Raw genomic sequence first — 19,492 nt, 5'->3', positions numbered from 1 at the left:
ACCTGTAGTAGCTGGAGGGTTACGGCTACCGACATAGTAGGAAGGTCACCAGCTCTCTGCTTTGGGGAGTTGTAGCAAACACACCCTAAGGATCCTTCGAACCTCCCAATAAAACAAGTTCTTGAATAGGTATAACTGGAGTCTCAGGAGAGGAGGAGAAAATATTTTTAAATATTTGACTAAATTAATACCCCAAAGCCTTCCAAATTTGGTGAAATTATAAACTCACAACTCTAAAAGCTCAACAAACCCAAGAAGGATAAACCTCAAAACTGTACACAAAGCGGGGATCCTGGGTGGCTCAGTCGGTTAAGTGGCCGACTTCGGCTCAGGTCAAGATCTCATGGTCCGTGAGTTCGAGCCCCACGTCGGGCTCTGTGCTGTCAGTGCAGAGCTTGGAGCCTGCATGGGATTCTGTGTCTCCCTCTCTCTCTGCCCCTCCCCCACTCACGCTCAGTCTCTCAAAAAATGAATAACCGTTAAAAAAAAAATTAAAAAAAAAAACTGTACACAAAGGTATATCATAATCAAATCACCAAAAACCAATGTTAAAGAGATAATCTCAAGGGCAGCCTAAGGATAAAAGATACACTGTGTTAACAAAATCAAAGATACGAATAAATTCAGACCTCTTATCAGTAAGTGCAAGCCAGAACGCAAACACAACAGTTTTCAAGAGCTGAATGAAAGAATTACAAACCTGAAGCAACAGCAAAAATATTCTTCAAAAATGGGGGTGAAATACATACTTTTTCAGACAAACAAAAGATGAGAAAATTGCCAGCAAACTTATATTCCAAGAAATGATAAAGGAAGTTCTTCAGGCTTAAATGAAAATAATACCAGATGGCAATCTGAATCAATACAAAAGAACAGAATGCCAGACCACATGGGTAAATATGGATAATTATGTGGGTAAACATAACAGATTTTTTTCTCATTTTTTAATTTCTTGATGATAGTAGAGAAACGGAGGTATCCTTATAAGTATACTTCTAAAAGATGTTATAATAGTTATAAGAGATACTATAGTAGTATTTGCAGGTAGGTAGTGATAACTTAAAGCATATAATGCTAACCCAAGAGCAACCTTTAAATGAAGAGGTCTAAGTAATAAGCCAAGAGCAGAGATAAAATAAAATATATAAAAGACACCAAATTAATATTTTTAAAAAGGCAAGAAAAGTAGAAAAAAATGAATACAGAACCAGAGAGGAAAAACATACAAGATGATATTTTCATACCTAACCACCATATTGATAATCACGTTAAGTGCAAATGGTCATAAATAAATAAGTAAATAAATGACAGAGATTGTTAGATTGGATTTTAAGACACAAACAAAAATACTACAACTATAAGCTATCTACAAGAAATCCACTTTCAATATAAAAATATACACAGGTTAAAAGCAAAACAACAGAAAAAGACACGCTATGCAGAAACATTAAGCGTAAGGAAGGTAGCTGCTACATTTATATAAGACAAAGTAGACATTAGCACAAGAAACATTACCAGAGATAAGGAGGACATTTCATAATATTAAAGAAAGAAGTCAATTCATCAAGAAGACATAACAATCCTAAACGTGTGCGCACCTATAAAAAACTTTAAAGTTCATGAAGCAAAAACTGATGGAACTGGAAAAAAATAGAAATTTTCACAATTACATTTGGATATTTCAACACTTCTTTCGATAACTATGAAGGAGTAAACAGAAAATCCTGTTGGATAGAGAAAAGGATAGAGAAGACTTAACACTATCCACCGACTTGATCCAATACATTTTCATAAAGCTCAACCCAACAACAGTAGAACAGATTTTTTTTTCAAGTGCACACAGAATACCAAGACAGACAATATAAAACATGTCTCAACAAAGTCAAAAGGACTGAACGCATACAGAGTATGTTCTCTCACTACAACAGATTTAAGTAGAAATCAATAACCAAAGGGTATGTGGAAAATTCTCAAATATTTGGAAACTGAAAAACACATTTCTAAATAACCTATAGGTCACAGAAGAAAACAAAGAATAAGTGGAAAATATTTTGAACTGAATGGAAAAGAAACCACAGCAAAATACGTGGCATGCAGCCTAAGCAGTGTTCAGAGTGAATTTTTAGCTTTAAAGGCCAAACAGGCAAAAAGAGTCTAAAATAAATCATCTAAGTTTTCACCTTAAGAATCTAGAGACAGAAAATTAAACTCAAAGTAGACAGAATGAAGAAAACAGTAAAGGCAGAAGAAACCCATACAATATGGAAAACAATGCAGAAAATCACTGAAAAAAACTCATTCTTTGGAAGGAATAAATTAATAAAAATTAATAAACCTCTAGTCAAATGGATCAAGAAAAAAGAAGATGTCAATGACAAACAGGCTTAAAAAGGAGACATCAATACAAGATTCTATGAACGTTAAAAGGGTAATAAGGCAGGGCTCAGTTGGTTAAACGCTCAACTTCGGCTCAGGTCACGATCTCAGTTTGTGAGTTCGAGCCCCGTGTCCAGCTCTGTGCTGACAACGTGGAGCTTGGAGCCTGCTTCGAATTCTGTGCCTCTCTCTGCCCCTTCCCCCATTCACATTCTGTCTCTCTCTCTCTCTCTCTCAAAAATAAGTAAACATTAAAAAAAATTTAAAAGGGAGTAAGGCAATACTGAGAACATCTTTATGTCAATAAATTCAACAACTTAGATGGAATGCAAATACCTCAAAAGACACAAGTTATCAAAATGGGCTTAAAAAGAAATGAGTAGCACTCTAGCTATTAAAGAAATTGAATTCATAATTTTAAAACTTCCCATTAGGGGCGCCTGGGTAGCTCAGTTGGTTGAGCATCCAACTCTTGATTTTGACTCAGGTCATGACCCAGAGTCACGGGATCGAGTCCCCTATCGGACTCGACCCTGAGCATAGACCCTGCTTAAAATTCTCTCTCTCCCTCTCCCTCTCTCTCCTCCTGCCCCTCTTCCTCATTTGTGTGCACAGGCACACATGCTCTCTCTCGCTCCCTAAAAAATCAATCAATCTTCCCATTTAAAAAAAAAAAAAAAATTACCAACCCCAGGTCTATATAACTTTTAACTGATGAACTCTATCAAAATACTTAAGGAAGAAATGATACCAACTCCTTCAGAAATGATAGGGAATGCTTCCCAGCTCATTTTAGGAAGCAACATTACCCTGATACTAAAATCAAGAGATGTTATAAGTAAAAAACAAAATAAAATAAAAAACAAAGCAAAAAATAACTACAGATCCAATATCCTTTAAAAGCACAGATACAAAGATCTTTAAAGAAGACATTAAGCAAAGCGTACCCAGTAATATGTAAAAAGAATAATACAGATTATAGCCAAGCTTAAACATTTTAAAACAAATCAATGTGACTCACCATATTAACAGAATAAAGGAAAAAAATACATTCATTTCAGTAGAAAAAAAGCAGTTGACAAAATTCAACACCCATGCATGATAAAAACTCTTGAATAAAAATTCCTGGCACAGCAGGGGAAGAACGGAACTTCCTTAACCCGATAAAGAGGTACAGGATGAGAAATCAACAACTAACACACACTTTGTGGCAAAAGACTGCATACTTTAACTCTGAAGACTGAAAGAGCAAGGATGTCTGCTATCACCACTTCTTCTTCTTTTTTTTTTTTTTTTTTTTTAACTAGGCTCTACGCCCAACATGGGGCTTGAACTCACAACCCCAAGATCAAGAGTCGCTTGCTCCACCCATGGAGCCAGCCAGGCACCCCAATTTTAATCAACATTGTACTGAAGTCCTAGACAGAATAATAGAGTAAGGAAAAGAAATAAAATGCATACAGATTAGAAAAGAAACAAGTCTATCTTTATCTGCAGACAACAGGATCATATACGTAGGAGATCTAAGCAATCTTTACAAAATTTAAATAGCATCAAAAATATAAAATACTTAAGATCATTTTCTATCATATCCAGCATTTTTAATTACATTCAAGGGGGAGGTTCACATCAAGTATCTAGCAAACCATTCCTAGAAATTGAAACTGGCTAATTATTTCATCATTCCTTCTTGGGCTTTACCATAAGGTTATCCAGCCTTCACGCACCTTATTCATCAGACCTATCTCTCTGAACTTTTCACTGTTTACAAACAGCCCCCCACCAAAAACAAAAACAAAAACAAAAAACCCCACTATTCTCAAGGGATAAATACACATTAGGAATAGAAAAACTGAAGATATTTAAAATAATATGCCTAAGTCAATTCTCCAACAGTTCCAAAAAAGGTTTAAGAAATGATAGTTTTACTAAGTCTATAACCCCTCAAAGGGTTTACTGAAAGAGGAAACAGCCTGGTCTTTTTTTAAGTTAACTTACAATAAAATTGACTTTTTGGTATGTAGTTCTATGAATTTTAACACATTATGTATATAGAGTTGTGTAACCCACCACCAAAATCAAGATACAACACAGTTCCAACACCTCAAAAAACTCCACTGGGATATTCCTTTGTTGTCATACCCTCCCCTCCAATCTCAACTCCTGGCAATTACTAATATGTTCTTCATCACTAGTTTCATATTTCCCAGAATGTCATATGGAATTATATAGTACATAATCTTCTGAGACTGGCTTCATTCAGTTAACATAATAGTTTTAACATTCATCCAAGTGGTTTTATGTTATTAACAGTTCTTTCCTTGCTGTATAGTATTCCATTATATGAATATATCAGTTTATCCTTTCAGACAACCCATGTGAGCTGTTTCCAGCTTTTGGCAATTATAAATAGAGCAGCTATAACCATTCATCCAACAAAGCTTTTGTATGAACATATGTTTTTGCTTCTAAGAGTGAGACTGCTTGGCCATCTGGTAAGTATACATTAAATTTATAAGAAATCATCAAATTATTTTCCAGAGTGGCTATACCACTTTGTATTGCCACTAACAATGTATGAGAGTGCCCAGTGCTCTACATGCCCACGGGAGCCAGGTATGGTCAGTGTAATAGATCTGTAGCAATACATAGTCATGGTCTTAATTTGCATATCCCTTAATGGCTGAAGTTGAGTATCTTTTCATGTGGTTATTGTCATCTGTTTACTTTCTTTGGTGAATTGTCTTTTACCCATTTATTAACTGGGCTGTTTGTCTTCTTACTGTTAAGTTTTGAGAGTTCTTCACATTATACATTCTAGACACAAGTTCTTTGCTAGATACGAGATTTGCAAATATTTTCTCCCAGTCTGTAGTTTATTTTCCCACTTCTTAAAAATCTTTGATATAGCAAAAACTTTTAATTTTGGTGAAGTCCCATTTATCAATTTTTTTCTTTCATGTACCATGCTTTTGGTGTCACTTCTAAGAAGAGTTATCTTGGGACCACAACTCCTCTGTTCAAAGAGGAAGGTTTCCTCCCACAGAGTTTCAGATGCTTGTGCTGCCAAGAGACCTTCTTCTTGCTCCCTGAACCTGAACTAGAAGGCTTCTCACAGAGCATTCTGTCTGCACTGATGCTCATCTCCATGGTTCAAGTTCAAGCATGGGGGGGAACAGGGGAGGGAACCCCCAATGGAAAAAAAAATGTAAATTCGCTCCTGGTTCAGTGATTTTTTTGAATTCTGACCTTTCCCTGCAATCTACCTGTTACAATTTACTTTTCCGAATCCTTAAACGGCTGCTACTTACATTGTGCCCGGTGCGTTCAGTGGGATTGGCAGGGCGGAGCGCACGTATTCCACCTTACCCAGAACCACAGCCACGAATGCTCTTTCAATAGGTAAGTTCTGCTTTAGCTGGTGGATTCAGCCTCACTACCTGACACTCTACACACAAGCATACTCATACACAGCTAAAAATAAACATATAGGTAGTGAGATCAAAACATAAATAAGAATATTACTTTAGGATTCTTTTCATCATATCACAGCAATTGTAATGATATCCAATTGGAAGACAAGCTGTTGAGGAAAGAGTTGAACTATGCTCAGAATTATTAGTGTGTCAGTAAATAGCAGATGTAGTTAAAGTTGACAGAGTAGTCAGTCTACTTTTTACAACAATACTAATTTTTTAAATTACAAAGTGATTCATATTCATCTAAAAAATCTAGCAATATAAAAGTGAACAAAGGGTAAACAATCTGGACTATTTTCCCTCTAATCTTGCAGCCCCCCAAAAAATATTATTAGCAGTTTGGTGTATCCTTCCTCATTATGTATAAAGCTGACCCTTGAATAATTTGGGTTTGAACTACACAGGCCCAATTACACACAGATTTTTTTTTTTTTTTATAAACACAGTATACTACTGAAACGTATTCTCTCTTCCTTATGACTTATTAACATTTTTTCTCTATCTTACTTTATTGTAAGAATACAGCATATAATACATATAACATACAAAATATGTGTTAATCAACTATTCATCTTATCAGTAAGGCTTCAAAAGCAAGCTATTAGTACTTGAGTTTTTAGGGAGTCAAAAGTTACACGTGGATTTTTTTTTTACTGTGTGGGGGTTGGCGCCCCTAAACTCGGTGCTATTCACAGATGCAGACTAATTTCAGCCTTCACTTCTATAAAGAACCCTACAAAGAACACCCTATACATTTTACAGCATTGATTTCCCAAAGTAGGACTGCTGGGCCAGAAAATATATGCTGAAACATAAATAGATACTGAGCAACTACTCTCCCCATTTCACACTCTGCAGCAAGTATGTGAGTATTCTTTTTTCCCTACAAACCTCCCCATAACTGAACATTATCAATCATTTTACTATCTTTCCAATCCAATAGCTAAAAACAGCATCTTGGTTTTCATTTGTATGGCCCTAGTTGCTAATGAATCTGTGTTATGTTTATTGGCTTTCATATTTTTTCTTTTGTGGACTCCCTTTTCATAGTCTACTGTTTTTCTAGTGGATTGTGTATCTTTCCCCATTTGTATGTTAAGAAGATTAACCTTTTGTTTAGACACAGATTTTTCAATGCAGAAATTTACTCATTCCACAGATACAAATTTTTTTGCTTTTCTTAATGCCTTAACATCAGCTTCATTTTTCATGTAGAAAGTTGAGGAGGATTACACATTTCAATGTAAAGAATATCCACAATTAAGAGCATTTATTTTTTTCAACAATTCATTACTGTGTATTTATGGCATACAAAGCATTATGCTAGGGGCACAGAAGACATGGGTATCTATCCTCCAGGAGTTTAGTCTAATAGAGTCTAATAGAGACAAACAGAGTAAAGTGATAATGCAAGGCAACATGTGATTAAGTGGCAAAAATGGGTGGTAAAGCCTAAGAACAGAAGCTACCTTCTGTTCACATCATCATTTTTTGCCAAAATCGAGGTCAGAGTAAACCTAAAAAATGATCATATAAATTCAAAGCCTGTTTTCAAAGTCAGTGATCTCCAAAGTCAGGCAAGGCCAGTCAAGGCCACATATGCAGTGACCCACTGGGTAATGGGAGAACATGTTAAAGCTTCTATTATAATGATTTTTATCTTTTTTTTTTTTTTTAAAAGGGAAAACCACAAAAATTTACAAATCCGGTTCTTTAAGCTTTACTAATTTTAGCACTGCCAGCCTCTTTTGATTCAAATGTCAAGCCAGTCACTCTTTTACAGCCTATTTACAAAGTAACGGGGGGGGGGGGGGGGGGGGGGGGGGGGGTGCAGAGTAGAAGTTCCACCACCCAGAGGGGCTGACAATGGGACCTTCAGCATACTGCAGTATCTATCAGATTAAGTTCATTTTCAAGTTACATTATCTCATTTTAACTTACTCCTCCGGAAATAAGCAAGTGGCTTAAATTGATTCCTACAAAGAAGCCGTGAAGTAGGGTAATAATAAGCATACGTACAAGCAAACAAGAAAATAGCAGAGCTGATACTTTTATTCATAGTACCTTCAGTATAACCTAAAGTAAAAGCAAAGACAATCTAATCTGATCTAACAAAAAGCCAGTCTCCCTACAAAAAAAAAAAAAAAAATCAAAATTAATCAAAAGGACTACTTTGAAACAGGTTTATATTTATTATTTTTAGTTCAAAACCTTACCATAGGTATATAACAGAGCTGTGTGTCAGTCAACGAATATAATTTAGAAACATACTGTCAGATCTTACAATAGCATGCCCTGTGACGATACGAATTCAGCAATGGGTTCCTGTCCCCAGCCCCCATGTACATCAAACAGAGGGAAGCTGAACTTTTTAAGTCCCAGCTGACCGACCACATAACACAGAACTGTGCCATCAATGTGTAAGTTAGAGTGATCAATTCCCAACAAGTGACTAACAAACTGCAGTCAGTACCTGGATGATGTAGACCGTGCAGCGTGCAGTGCAGGCTTCATTTTTCATTCCATTAATTTCACAGCACATGATGTTTTACAAAAATGAAAATGTGGGATTCCGCTTTTCACATTATGGTAGGGTTTTACTCTGGGGGTACAAGCTCAAAACTGTTTTACTGATAAGAATGCATGATCAAAGCAGCTTAAAGATCTCCTTTGCTTTGGATATCACACACCCCCAAAATTTTACAAGAGCTACCGTTGAGAAAGGGAATGATCTGCTTTGGGGGAGGTCAACTTTGGGGGCAGTCACATAAAAATGTTTACGGAAAGCAACCATACATTCCTATCACCAAGACTAAAGCAAGATAATAAATCCTTCTTAGAAATTACCCTCTAGTTATCAAATTAAAAAAATGTTTAAGTATTCTCTGATTTCATTTTTACCTTGTTGAAATGTAAACCCCTTGAGAACAAGGCCAAAGTCTCAGATTTCATGTTGGTGAATGTGGGTGAATGCTGGTTATTTTTGGCTTCAGTGTTTACATTTGTAAAAGACAAAGAACTGGTCAGTGTAGCTATAAAGTTTCTTCCACGCCCATGCTGTATGGATCTAAGAGGAGCTGTTACAACAGTCATTACTGAAATGTGCACTGACAAAGACTTTTCACATAAACAAACACCCTTTACAGCAGTGAAAGCTCCACTGCTATCTGGCGACCTACAATGTTAAGGTAACAGAAGAGACTAGGCAAATTCTCATGATGGCAGCAAACTCATAAGAGTTCTCATTAACCATTCATTCAGAGAAATGTAAAGAACACCTGCTAGGTACCAATCCCAATACAGATGGTCCCCAACCTACAACTGTTCAACTTAGGATTTTTCAGCTTCATGATGATGTGAAAATAATATGCATTCAGCAGGAACTGTACTTTGAATTTTGATCTTTCCCAGGGCTAGTGATACATGGTAGGATGCTTGTGATGCTGGGCATGGCTCCCACTCAGCCATGCGATCACAAGTGTGAATAACTGATACGCTTTCAACCATAGTGTACCCAATATAACCATTCTGTTTTTAACTTTCAATACTGCATTCAATAAATTATATGACATATTCAACACTTTATTATAAAATAGGCTTTGTGTTAGATGATTTTGCCCGACTGCAGGCTAATGGAAGTGTTCTGAACACATTTAGGTGGGTCAAGCGAAGTTATGATGTTCAGTAGGTTAGATGTAATAAATGCACTTTCAACTTATGATAAACCTATTGGATGTAACCCCTTTGTAACTGGAGGAAGATCTGTATTAGGTAATTAGGGAATAAGACAATTCCAGCTGCAATCCATTCATTTACTCATCAGATGTTTACTGAACGCCCTATATGTGCCAGGCATTGTTCTAGACACATGGATATGGCAGTGAACACAACAGGCAAGATTCAAAAAAAGTAAAAAGGATGGGGCACCTGGGTGGCTCAGTCAGTTAAGCATCCCACTCTTGATTTTGGCTCAGGTCATGATCACACAGTTTCACGCGTTCAAGCCCCACAAAGGGCTCTATACTGGCAGCAAAGAGCCTACCTGGGATTCTCTCTCTCTCTCTCTCTCTCTCTCTCTCTCTCCCCCCCCCCCGCCCCCTTCTCCCACTTGGGCTATCTCTGTTTCTCTAAAATTAAATAAATACACTTAATTTTTTAAAAAAGTACAAAGGATACCAAGAAATAGGTAGCTGCCTGAATAATCTCCCTCACAGGGAAGAGCAAGACATTATGAAAATTATGTAACAGAGATATGGATACATCTGTGGTGATTTTTACAACAAAGTCCCTAAATTCTTTGATACCTCTCCATCAAGAGGAGAGGGTCTGTGTCCCTTCCTCTCAAATCTCAGCTCTGTGACTGCCTCACTAACCAAATACCACAAAAGTTGATGCTTCACCAGTTTGCAGGCCCAGGTCTTAGAAACTGTCAGCTTCCTCTCTCTGTCTCTTGAGATGCTCACTCTTAGAACCCAGCCACCATGCTGCGCAGAAGCCCAGGCCACATGTAGGTGTTCCTGCTGAAAGTCAACATAAACTGCCAGATATGTGAGTAAAGACACCACCAGATGATACTAACCCCAGCTACTAAGTATTCCAGATTATGAGTCTTTCTAGCAAAAGCTTTCTAGCAGTAGAGCAGAAACAAACCATCTCTGCTATGCCCTGTCCAAATTCCTGACACACAGTCCATGAGCATGACAACGGTTGTTTTACACCACTATGTTTTAGGGTGGTTTGTTACACAGCAATAGAAAACTAGAACAATTTTAAGATACAACAATATAAGATATAAGATATAAGGGATCGTATATTTTTCACATGGAGATATCATGAATCATATTATTTTTTTCTAAATAGTAAATAAGTACTATTAAAGTTACACTGGGCATTAATTGAAAAGAAACCCAAGATCTAAAAAATCATATTCAAACTCTGATGAGGATGACTATTCCTGCCAGATTATCAAATAAAACAAAGAGAAACCTAATAGATAACCATTAAAACTTCTCATGACATTAACAGAAGTACAGAGTTGCTTCTAAGTTCATTCATTGGACATTTGTTTACAGAGTACCCATCAACACCAGGCACTGTTCTAGATGCTAGGCACACAGCAGCGAACATAACAGATAAAAATCACTGCCCTCATAGAACTTACATTCAATGGAAGGAAAGAGACAACAAACAAGACAAAGTATGCATCAGGCTCTGCTGTGCTCTCTCTCTCTCAAAATAAATAAATAAACTTTCAAAAAATGCAACACTCTTTATTAAAAAAAAAAAAAAGACAAAAACCTTAAAGTGGTGGGGGAATAAGCCATGTGGGCATAGGAGGAAAGAGTACGCCAGCCAGAGTGAAGAGAAAGTACAAAGGTCTTGAGGCCAGTGTGGCTAGGGTTGATTAAGCAAGCAAGAAAGTAGTAAAAAAGAAAAAGAGGTCAGAGAGGAAACTGGGGGTCAAATGGCATAAGCAAATTCTGGCAAAAACAAAAACAAAAAACCCAACAACACTGAAATTGGAATCAGCAGAACCAAATCCAACAAGAACAGGAAAGTTTCTGCCTGTTTTGTTCACTGATTTATCTCCAGCACCTATACCAGTGCCTGGCACGTAGTAGAAAGAATGAAGTCTTCACTCTGTCACTTGGCAGCTATCTGACTTTTAACAAATGCCTCTGATATTCTGAGCGTCAGTTCTAATCTTTCAAACTAGAATAACAATCCCTCCCCACCTCATAGGGTCAGAGTGATCAAGCATGGGGAAATATTTTGCAAACTGTAGAGCACCATATACAGGTGAAATCTTTATTACTGAAAAACAATTATTATTATTATTATTATTATTATTATTATGGTATTATTAACAACAACAATTATTATTAACAATGACCACTCTACCATGCCCCATTAATTTCAACCTCTGAATCATTCTCTTCCTCCACCTGTCATGAAACTGGAGCAGGGCTATCTTTCCCTTCAGCACCAGGGAGTGGACTTTAAGCACTTGAAGGCTTTTGTCAATGAGTGGCAGTAATTAAGATAAGACAGGTAATTCTCTCAACTTTTCCTTGAGATTCTCTGAGAAATAAAATGAGACACAGCTTCCAGGTGAAACTATACCCCCTCTTGCCCCCTTTTGTAAAATCCAGCAGGCTTGCGAACCTTTTTTTTTCCCACTGTCAAAATGCAAGAACACCTAATACGGTAAGAACAACTTAACAAATTCTCTTGTTTTATCCTTTCTCTTAAACATGTTTTATTCTTTCTCTTAAACCCACATCAGGCTGCTTAAAGAAGGACAGGAATGAGGAAGCATGAGAAACACTGTAAGGATTGTAAACACTTCTTTTTTTAGAGGCCAACTAATCCAGTCATCTCAAACTGCTTGGGTCCCATTAAGGGCCGAAAATCTGCTATGTAGCTCACTCCAACTGGAGGCAGCTTCAGTTTTCTCCTCAGTAAAAAAGGAGACAATATGATGTTCTTCACGATGCTTCAATTCCAGAATAAAATAATGCATATAAAAGCTTCTGGTATATGCTAAGCACTCACTAAATGTTGGCAGAATCTGGATATTCTTCATTTATCCAACATTAAGTGAACAGCTACAACATGTCAGTCGGCACTTTAGGCACTGGGAAAGGGCCATAAGCAAAAAGGACAAAAAATCTTGTTCTCTTGGAACGCCCTCCTGTTATCTCCTGTAACGTCCCCCACTGGCCCGTTCTGTTCTCTGGAATTACATCTGGCTTCTGGTAGGTTCTCCTCCACAGAATAGCATCCTCTTTTTTTGGGCGGGGGGGGGGGGGGGCGGGGGGGTCTGCAAATCGCTATCAGGTACCTACCTCTCTTTCCACCCACCTTTCCCCCAGCAGAAGCCAACAGCCTCAGTTCTTTGAAAGAGTCAGCAAGGATGTGGGAACAAAAGCTAGAACAGGGCTGGGTGGGGCGAAGGCAGGTGCCCAGGCAACTCCACGGAAAAAAGAGATCAAGAGAACCGCACGGATTCCAGGCCAAGGTCAAGACAGGCTGGTCCAACTCAGGTGTGTCACCCGACACCTCTCCCAGGAACGGCCACACTCCACTCCCAGGCCCCTGAGGTCCCTGCCGGGCACGGGGGTACCGGTCCTGGGGGGGCATCCTGGCCCACCGTGCAGGCTGGAGGGCCGGGAGGACACTCACCCGTGTGTCCTCGCCTTTTCTTTCCGGTCGCCTCCGAGAGAATTCCCCGCATCATTCTCGGCGTCTCCATGCTTCCTCCTCCCCGGCCCAGGCCCCTCCGCCCCCGGAGGCCCCTGTTAGGAGCCGCCTCACACCTACGCCCTTCCCTCTCCCCATGGCCGCCGCTGCTCTCCCGGCCCCAAGACCGCCAGCGTCCGGTCGCACTCACCTGCGAGCCCAGCCCCGGTCCCTCCATCTCGCCCCTGGCGGCCGCGACCAGGCGAAGTGGTGGTAGCAGCTCGCGGGCCACCCCCTCGAGCCACCTTCACTCCCACTTCCTGCTTGCGGCCCCGCCTCCGCCGCGGCCCCCTTCGTGCTTTGTGCTGCCAATCTTCCTCGGAAGAGCCAATCCCTGCCCTTTCTTAAGTGGGAGGCGGGACTTTTCCTCTGCCGGGGAAGCTAGTGGGGAACCGCGATTAGGAGGCCCCACCCCTAACCCGCCCCCTCCTTGTGCTTCCAGCCCCAGGCCAAGATTGTGCAGTGCACGCGCAGGTAGGCGTCCACCTGTCCCTCGTGCCTCATCGTGCCCCCCCCAACACACGTCCAGGATCAGGCTGTTATTCCAAAGTCAACCCACCACCTATTGAGAGCAAATGCAGACTTGGCTACTTAATAGCTAGATAACCTTGTGAAAATGTCTTATTTTACCTCATTTCCTCATCTGTGAAATGGGGAAAAATAAGGGTAACTACTTGACAGCTTGTCAGAGGATTAAATGAGAGAAAACTGCAAAGCCCCTTAGCCAATGTTTGACATTATAATAAAGAATCAGTAAGTGTTAACTATTAAAACATTTGCCACTCTCCACTTTTTGATCTTGAGTAAGTCACTTCCACCATCTGGGCCTCTGTTGTTTTTTTTGTTTGTTTGTTTTTTATACAAAACAGAAAATATGTGAGTTTCACTGCCCAGACTAGGGGAAGATTGGGTAAGAGCCCTCCACCCCCCACCCCGCGTTCTCCATGCCCTTTTGTGGACTGCATTGAAGAAGCTGGCATCTAAACTCTGTTCAGCTTGAAGGACAGTTATGAAGCTAGGATAAGGCTTGGTTCCCACCCTTTGGTAGCTCCACTGGGGCAGTGGGGTTCTCTTACCTCAGACCCCAGAAAACACTGGAGTCTTCTAGCCCAGCACTTAACACAGCCTTTGTAATTATTCTTTGATATATCTGTTGCCAAACTGAACCAGATTGAGACCTTTATAAATTAAACTGGAAAGGAACTGAAAATGTTATTCTGTAAAAATAGTTTTAATGATGAAAGAAGTGTCTAGAAACCCAACAAAGTGATGGGGGTTCCCATAATAAATACTATAATACAATGTAATTGTATAAAAAAAAAACCCTTTAATCTTTGTTGTTGTCATTATTATTATTATTACGACCCTGCCTATTGAGCACAGGGTCTCAATAGCCCTGAGTTGCCCCAAAGCCCAAACTCTTTGAGCTATAAGCAAAATTGACAAGAATCTTTTTCTCTTGGAATGCCCTCCTGTTATCTCCTGAGATGTCCCCCACTGGCCCATTCTGTTCTCTGGAACTACATCTGTCTTCTGGTAACATCTCCTCCGCAGAGTGATGTCCTTTGGGATTTTGCAGATAGCTAGCACATATCTCTCTTTCCATCCACCTTTCCCCAGCCTAAACTAACAGCCTCAGTTTTTTGAAGGAGTCTGCAAGGATGTGGTAACAAGAGCTAAAACAGGGCTGGATAGGGGCAAAAGCGAGTGTCTAGGCACCCATCTCTGAACTCCCAGTGCCCAGCACAGCACTGGGATGCGGAAAATGATTGGTATAATTTCACTGAGTGGATGGACAGAATGATTGGCATGTCATCAACTTCTATGATACAATGAAGGACAATAGAAGTGTAAGCAACTTCCTGGGAGAGCCAGAGCTGTGAGCAATCAATTTGGACAGGCTAGGATGAGACATCGGGAAAGGCTTCATGGAGGAGAAAGCCTTTGGGTGTGGTCATTTTGCTTAGCTAATAAGAGCAGTGTTTATTGATCACTTACTATGTACTGGCACCGTGGCAGTGTTTTTGTATATATTATGTCTAATCCACGAAAGGAGTGTTAGTTCCCCCATCTCCCAAAAGAGAAAACTGAAGCTCCAACTAAGCATATAAACCCAAGTCACACAGCTGGTTAGTGGTCAAGAGAGGACTTAAACCCAGGTCTCTTACTGCAAAGCGGCTTTGACTGGAGTCGTTTGGTTGTTTCACTTTCAAGAACTGAATTAGAAGATGTTTTTGAACTTGCAGGATGCTTGAAATCCGTTCCTTCAGTGCTTCTGATTGATATCCTAACACATGGGAAGATTCTGGAACAAATAAATCCCAACACTCTACTCTTTAGCAAGACTCCAGTTCCCCTCCGCTCATTTGTTTTATGCCTCCTTTGAACCGCTTCAGATCGGGGTAAGTATGGCCACAAGGATGGCTATATAAAAGCAAACCCAGTGAGGCCCGAAGTGCCACCATTACCTCCCATGTTTAAAAACGACTTTGGTATGTAGACAAACCACAGTAGAACAGCAGGAGGGTAGGAGCAGTCCCTGGAGCGGCTCTCAGCCCCTGGAGCACTGAGTAGCTGGCTGCTTTGGGGCGTTTTGGGCGAGTTGCTCAATCTGTTTGCTCAATTTGTTCTTCGGTTTCCTCATGTGTAAAAATGGAACAATCATAGTACTTACTTCCCAAGCATGTTGAGAGAATTAGATGAACCAATGTATGTAAAGTACGTAGAAGGGTGCCTGGTACATGATAAGCACTATATATGGGTTAGCTGTTAGCATCATCGTTCTCGCCCTCACCAGGAGCAGGTGTTGGGGAGCAGCCGGGTGGGGCCGTGTAGAGAGCTTAAGAGAGAGATTCAGCAGACCTGACTTCTCATCCTAACTCTGCCATCACTTATTGAGCATATTAGTTCACTTAGGGCTGCCATACCCAAGTACCACACACTGAGGGGCTTAAACAACAGAAGTTTATTTTCTCACAGTTCTAGAGGACAGCAGATCATGGTGTTATACTAACAGGGTTGATTCTTCTGAGGCCTCTCTCCTTGGCCTATGGATAACCATCTTCTCCCTGTGTCTTCGCAAGGTTCTTCCCTTCATAGGTGTCTGTGTCCTAATCCCCTCTTCTTTAAGGGCACTAGTCATATAGATTAAGACCCACCCCTATGACTGCATTTTTAAATTATTTGCCTCTTTAAAGACCCTCCTTCCAGATACTGTCACATTCTGAGGTACTAGGTGATAAGACTTCAACATATGAATGGGAGGAGGACAAAATTCAGCCCATAACACGGTGTGACCCCAGACAAATCATTTTCTTTCTCTGTGGCAGTTTCCCCATTGTCAAATAGGGCTGAGAACAGCTGCAGGAAGCACTAAGCACTAAGCACTCAGTTTTGATCATATAATTTCCCTAGCTGAGACTAAGCTCTACCTTCCAATCCCCATAGCACTTTTTGGATCTCTTTTAGATGATACTGTTTCCCTCATTCTGCAACTATATATTGAGTTCCTACTGTGTACCAAGTACTGTTCAATATTGAGCAAGACAAAAAAAAAAAAAAATAGTCCCTGTTTCCCTGAGGCTTACTGTTTAGTAGCAAGAGACTTTTAAAAAAATTTTTTTTTAATGTTTATTTATTTTTTTAGAGAAGAGACAGAGACAGATCATGAGCAGGGGAGGGGCAGACAGAGAGGGGAGACACAGAATCCAAAGCAGGCTCCAGGCTCTGAGCTGTCAGCACAGAGCCCAACGCAGGGCTTGAACTCACAAACTATGAGATCATGATCTGAGCTGAAATTGGATGCTTAACCCACTGAGCCACCCAGGCACCCCAGCAAGAGACAGACCTTAGTCAAATGGGTTCCCAGATACTAACATCTTAGATGAGCCTTGCAATTCTTGGGTAGATGCACTTCCCTCCATGGGCTCTTGGCACACATCTCACCATGTTCTGCTCAAAGTCGGCACACAGTAAAGCCTAAAAAGAAGTGTATCCGAACAAATGAACAAGTGAATGAATACAGTCAAAGTAAGGGTTGACACAAGGAAATCAAATGTGGTTCACCTCCATAAATCACTCTAAGCAGTACCGATTTCGCAACGTTTAACAATTCTTGGCTTTGGAGAAAAATTCCATAATAGGGTTTGCTAATCCCTACTGTCACACTATGGGTGGCAACTGACTTCATTCTGACTGAACTTGTGATTCTGGCTTCATTTCTTCCACAGCCTTGGAAAGGAAAGGAGTGTTTGTTGTAACAGGGCTTTGTGTTTGTAATTATGTCAAAGGCCCTGGAATGACCCTTTGTAATGTCAAAAAGCTCTACACATCTGTCAGCCCAATGCTTTTTGGTATCAAGCCAGCAGGGCTGGGGTAGGGATGAGTGCTCATCAGGAACATTGGGGCCACAAATATTTATTGAGCTCCTACTATGTGCCAGGTACAGGCTAAAACATATGAGTACAGTCGCAAACAGCAGAGTCTCTGTTCTTCTGAAGGTCAGGTCTTCAGGAGAGGGCAAATACTGATAGAAATAGATAAACAGATTTTTTCTTTTTTTAAGAAAAAGAAGTACAGACAATGATAAGTGCTAACAAGGGACCCACATTAGCCTGGGGAGATAGGGCAAAAAGTCCTTTTCAAAAACGCATAAAACTAGCTCAAAAGGACTTTCCCAACTTCCTCTATGTACAGGTGGGAAAACTGAGGCTTGAGGAGGGAGGGACCTGTCTAAGACCATTTCTACAAGTTAGCGGAGAAGATAAGATTAGGACAACTCTTCTGGCCGCGCTCCAAGGCTACCTCGACAACCGTCAAGTAGCTTCAGTTTCTAACTGTAAACAACCTCCCGGATTCCCAGGGCTGAGGGTTGCGGGATGGGACACGGATTGCTTACAAGTCTTTCTCGGTCTCTTGTGTTCTATGTATGAAAAGCCTCATAGTTAAAAAGTGAAAGTGACTCTTTCCCTTCATTTATATACAAGTCGTCAAGATCTGGCAATGAGATACTCTAAGTTAATATGGTCTGAATTAGGAGACTATGGTGTACAGCTTATATTTTACTTGCCAGATTAACCAGATTAGTGTGTGTGTGTGTGTGTGTGTGTGTGTGTGTGTGTGTGATTAATACAGGTGTGGCAAGACTTGCCTCTCTACCTTCTGTGTCCATGTATCATAGCTCTGTATTTATTGGTTTATATACCCAGTCCCCACTTAGTCTCTGTGCTCCCAGAGGACACTTAAATATCACTTCCTCAGGGAGGCCTGGACTCCTAGATCAGGTTAGGACTCCCTGCTAGATGCCCCCATAGCACCCGGAGTTCTTCTAACAGCACCCATGGAACATTGTTGAACGTTTTGAACATCTCTCTTCTCTGTACATCATGAGCAGTTCTGGGAGCACGGAACCCGGCCCTGATTCAGACATAGATGCATTCCCGATGCTTAGCACAGTACCTGGTCCATGGGAACTCAGCTCCATACCCAGTTGTTGAGTGAACAAACAATCCTATATTATTAATTTTTTTTAATGTTTTTATTGATTTTTGAGACAGAGAGAGAGCGTGAGGAGGGGAGGGGCAGAGAGAGGGGGAGACACAGAATCTGAAGCGGGCTCCAGGCTCTGAGCTGTCAGCACAGAGCCCGACGCAGGGCTCGAACTCACGGAGTGTGAGATCATGACCTGAGCCGAAGTCGGACGCCCAACCGACTGAGCCACGCAGGCGCCCCGCGCATAAAAATTATTAATTTTTATTTATATCCCTGGCACCTAGCACACTTCCCAACCCGGGCTAAGTGCTCAAAAAATGTTGGCTTGAGTTGAAGAATCCCATCTATGGTTTTATACAGTTTGCAAAACACTTTCGCTTTTACTTAGATTGAGGCATAACATCCCTGTGATGTAAGCAGAGTGGGAATTAGCACTCCACTTTATAGACTGTAATTCAGTAAGCTTAAGCAATTTCCCCAGGGTGTCAGGCTAGAGACTTTAGAAGAGCCCAGGCCCAGAACTTCCGGTAACAGGGGCAGGGCTGTCTCCTGTGGGACAAGGCTGTGGCCTTGCCAATACAGTCACTGACAAGAATTACGTTTGGGGCCTAGGACCTTTAAAAACCTCCCACAGGTATTTTTTCAAAAGTATTTTCAAACTTCCCACCTACTTGGAAGAATCAAGTTGGGACATGAGTTTTAGAGGCTCACTTTTTGCGTGCTCTTAGCAAGAGACCTTACCACTTTGAGCCTACATGCTCTCGTCTATAAAATGGGAATAGTGAGAGAACTTTCTTCCATAGACTAGTTGTCTGGATTAAATGGAAGAATGTATGTAATGTACATACAGTAAGTGCTCTGTAAATGTTGGCCGTTACTAGATATTAAGACAACAGAGAAAAGCT

General features: G+C 40.4%; 1 protein-coding gene across 4 annotated transcripts in view; it reads right to left on the bottom strand.

The window, feature by feature from the left end:
• Positions 1-13,348, bottom strand: part of ZDHHC13 (zinc finger DHHC-type palmitoyltransferase 13) — a 51,774-nt gene extending 38,426 nt beyond the window's left edge. For 3 of the 4 annotated variants that reach the window (XM_030331670.1, XM_030331671.1, XM_030331673.1), the window contains exon 1: positions 13,249-13,348. In XM_030331670.1, the coding sequence (XP_030187530.1) occupies positions 13,249-13,275 (27 nt within the window). In that variant the 5' untranslated portion in view covers positions 13,276-13,348. Of the gene's footprint in view, positions 1-13,040; positions 13,059-13,248 lie in introns of those variants that run through there. The other variant, XM_030331672.1, reaches the window with a different exon arrangement.
• Positions 13,349-19,492: the final 6,144 nt, after the last annotated feature.

Source organism: Lynx canadensis, chromosome D1, assembly GCF_007474595.2.
Source record: "Lynx canadensis isolate LIC74 chromosome D1, mLynCan4.pri.v2, whole genome shotgun sequence".
In the NCBI taxonomy this organism is placed as follows: Eukaryota; Metazoa; Chordata; class Mammalia; order Carnivora; family Felidae; genus Lynx; species Lynx canadensis.
The sequence above is the reverse complement of the archived record's forward strand: the minus strand, read 5'-3'. Positions and strand labels throughout refer to the sequence as shown.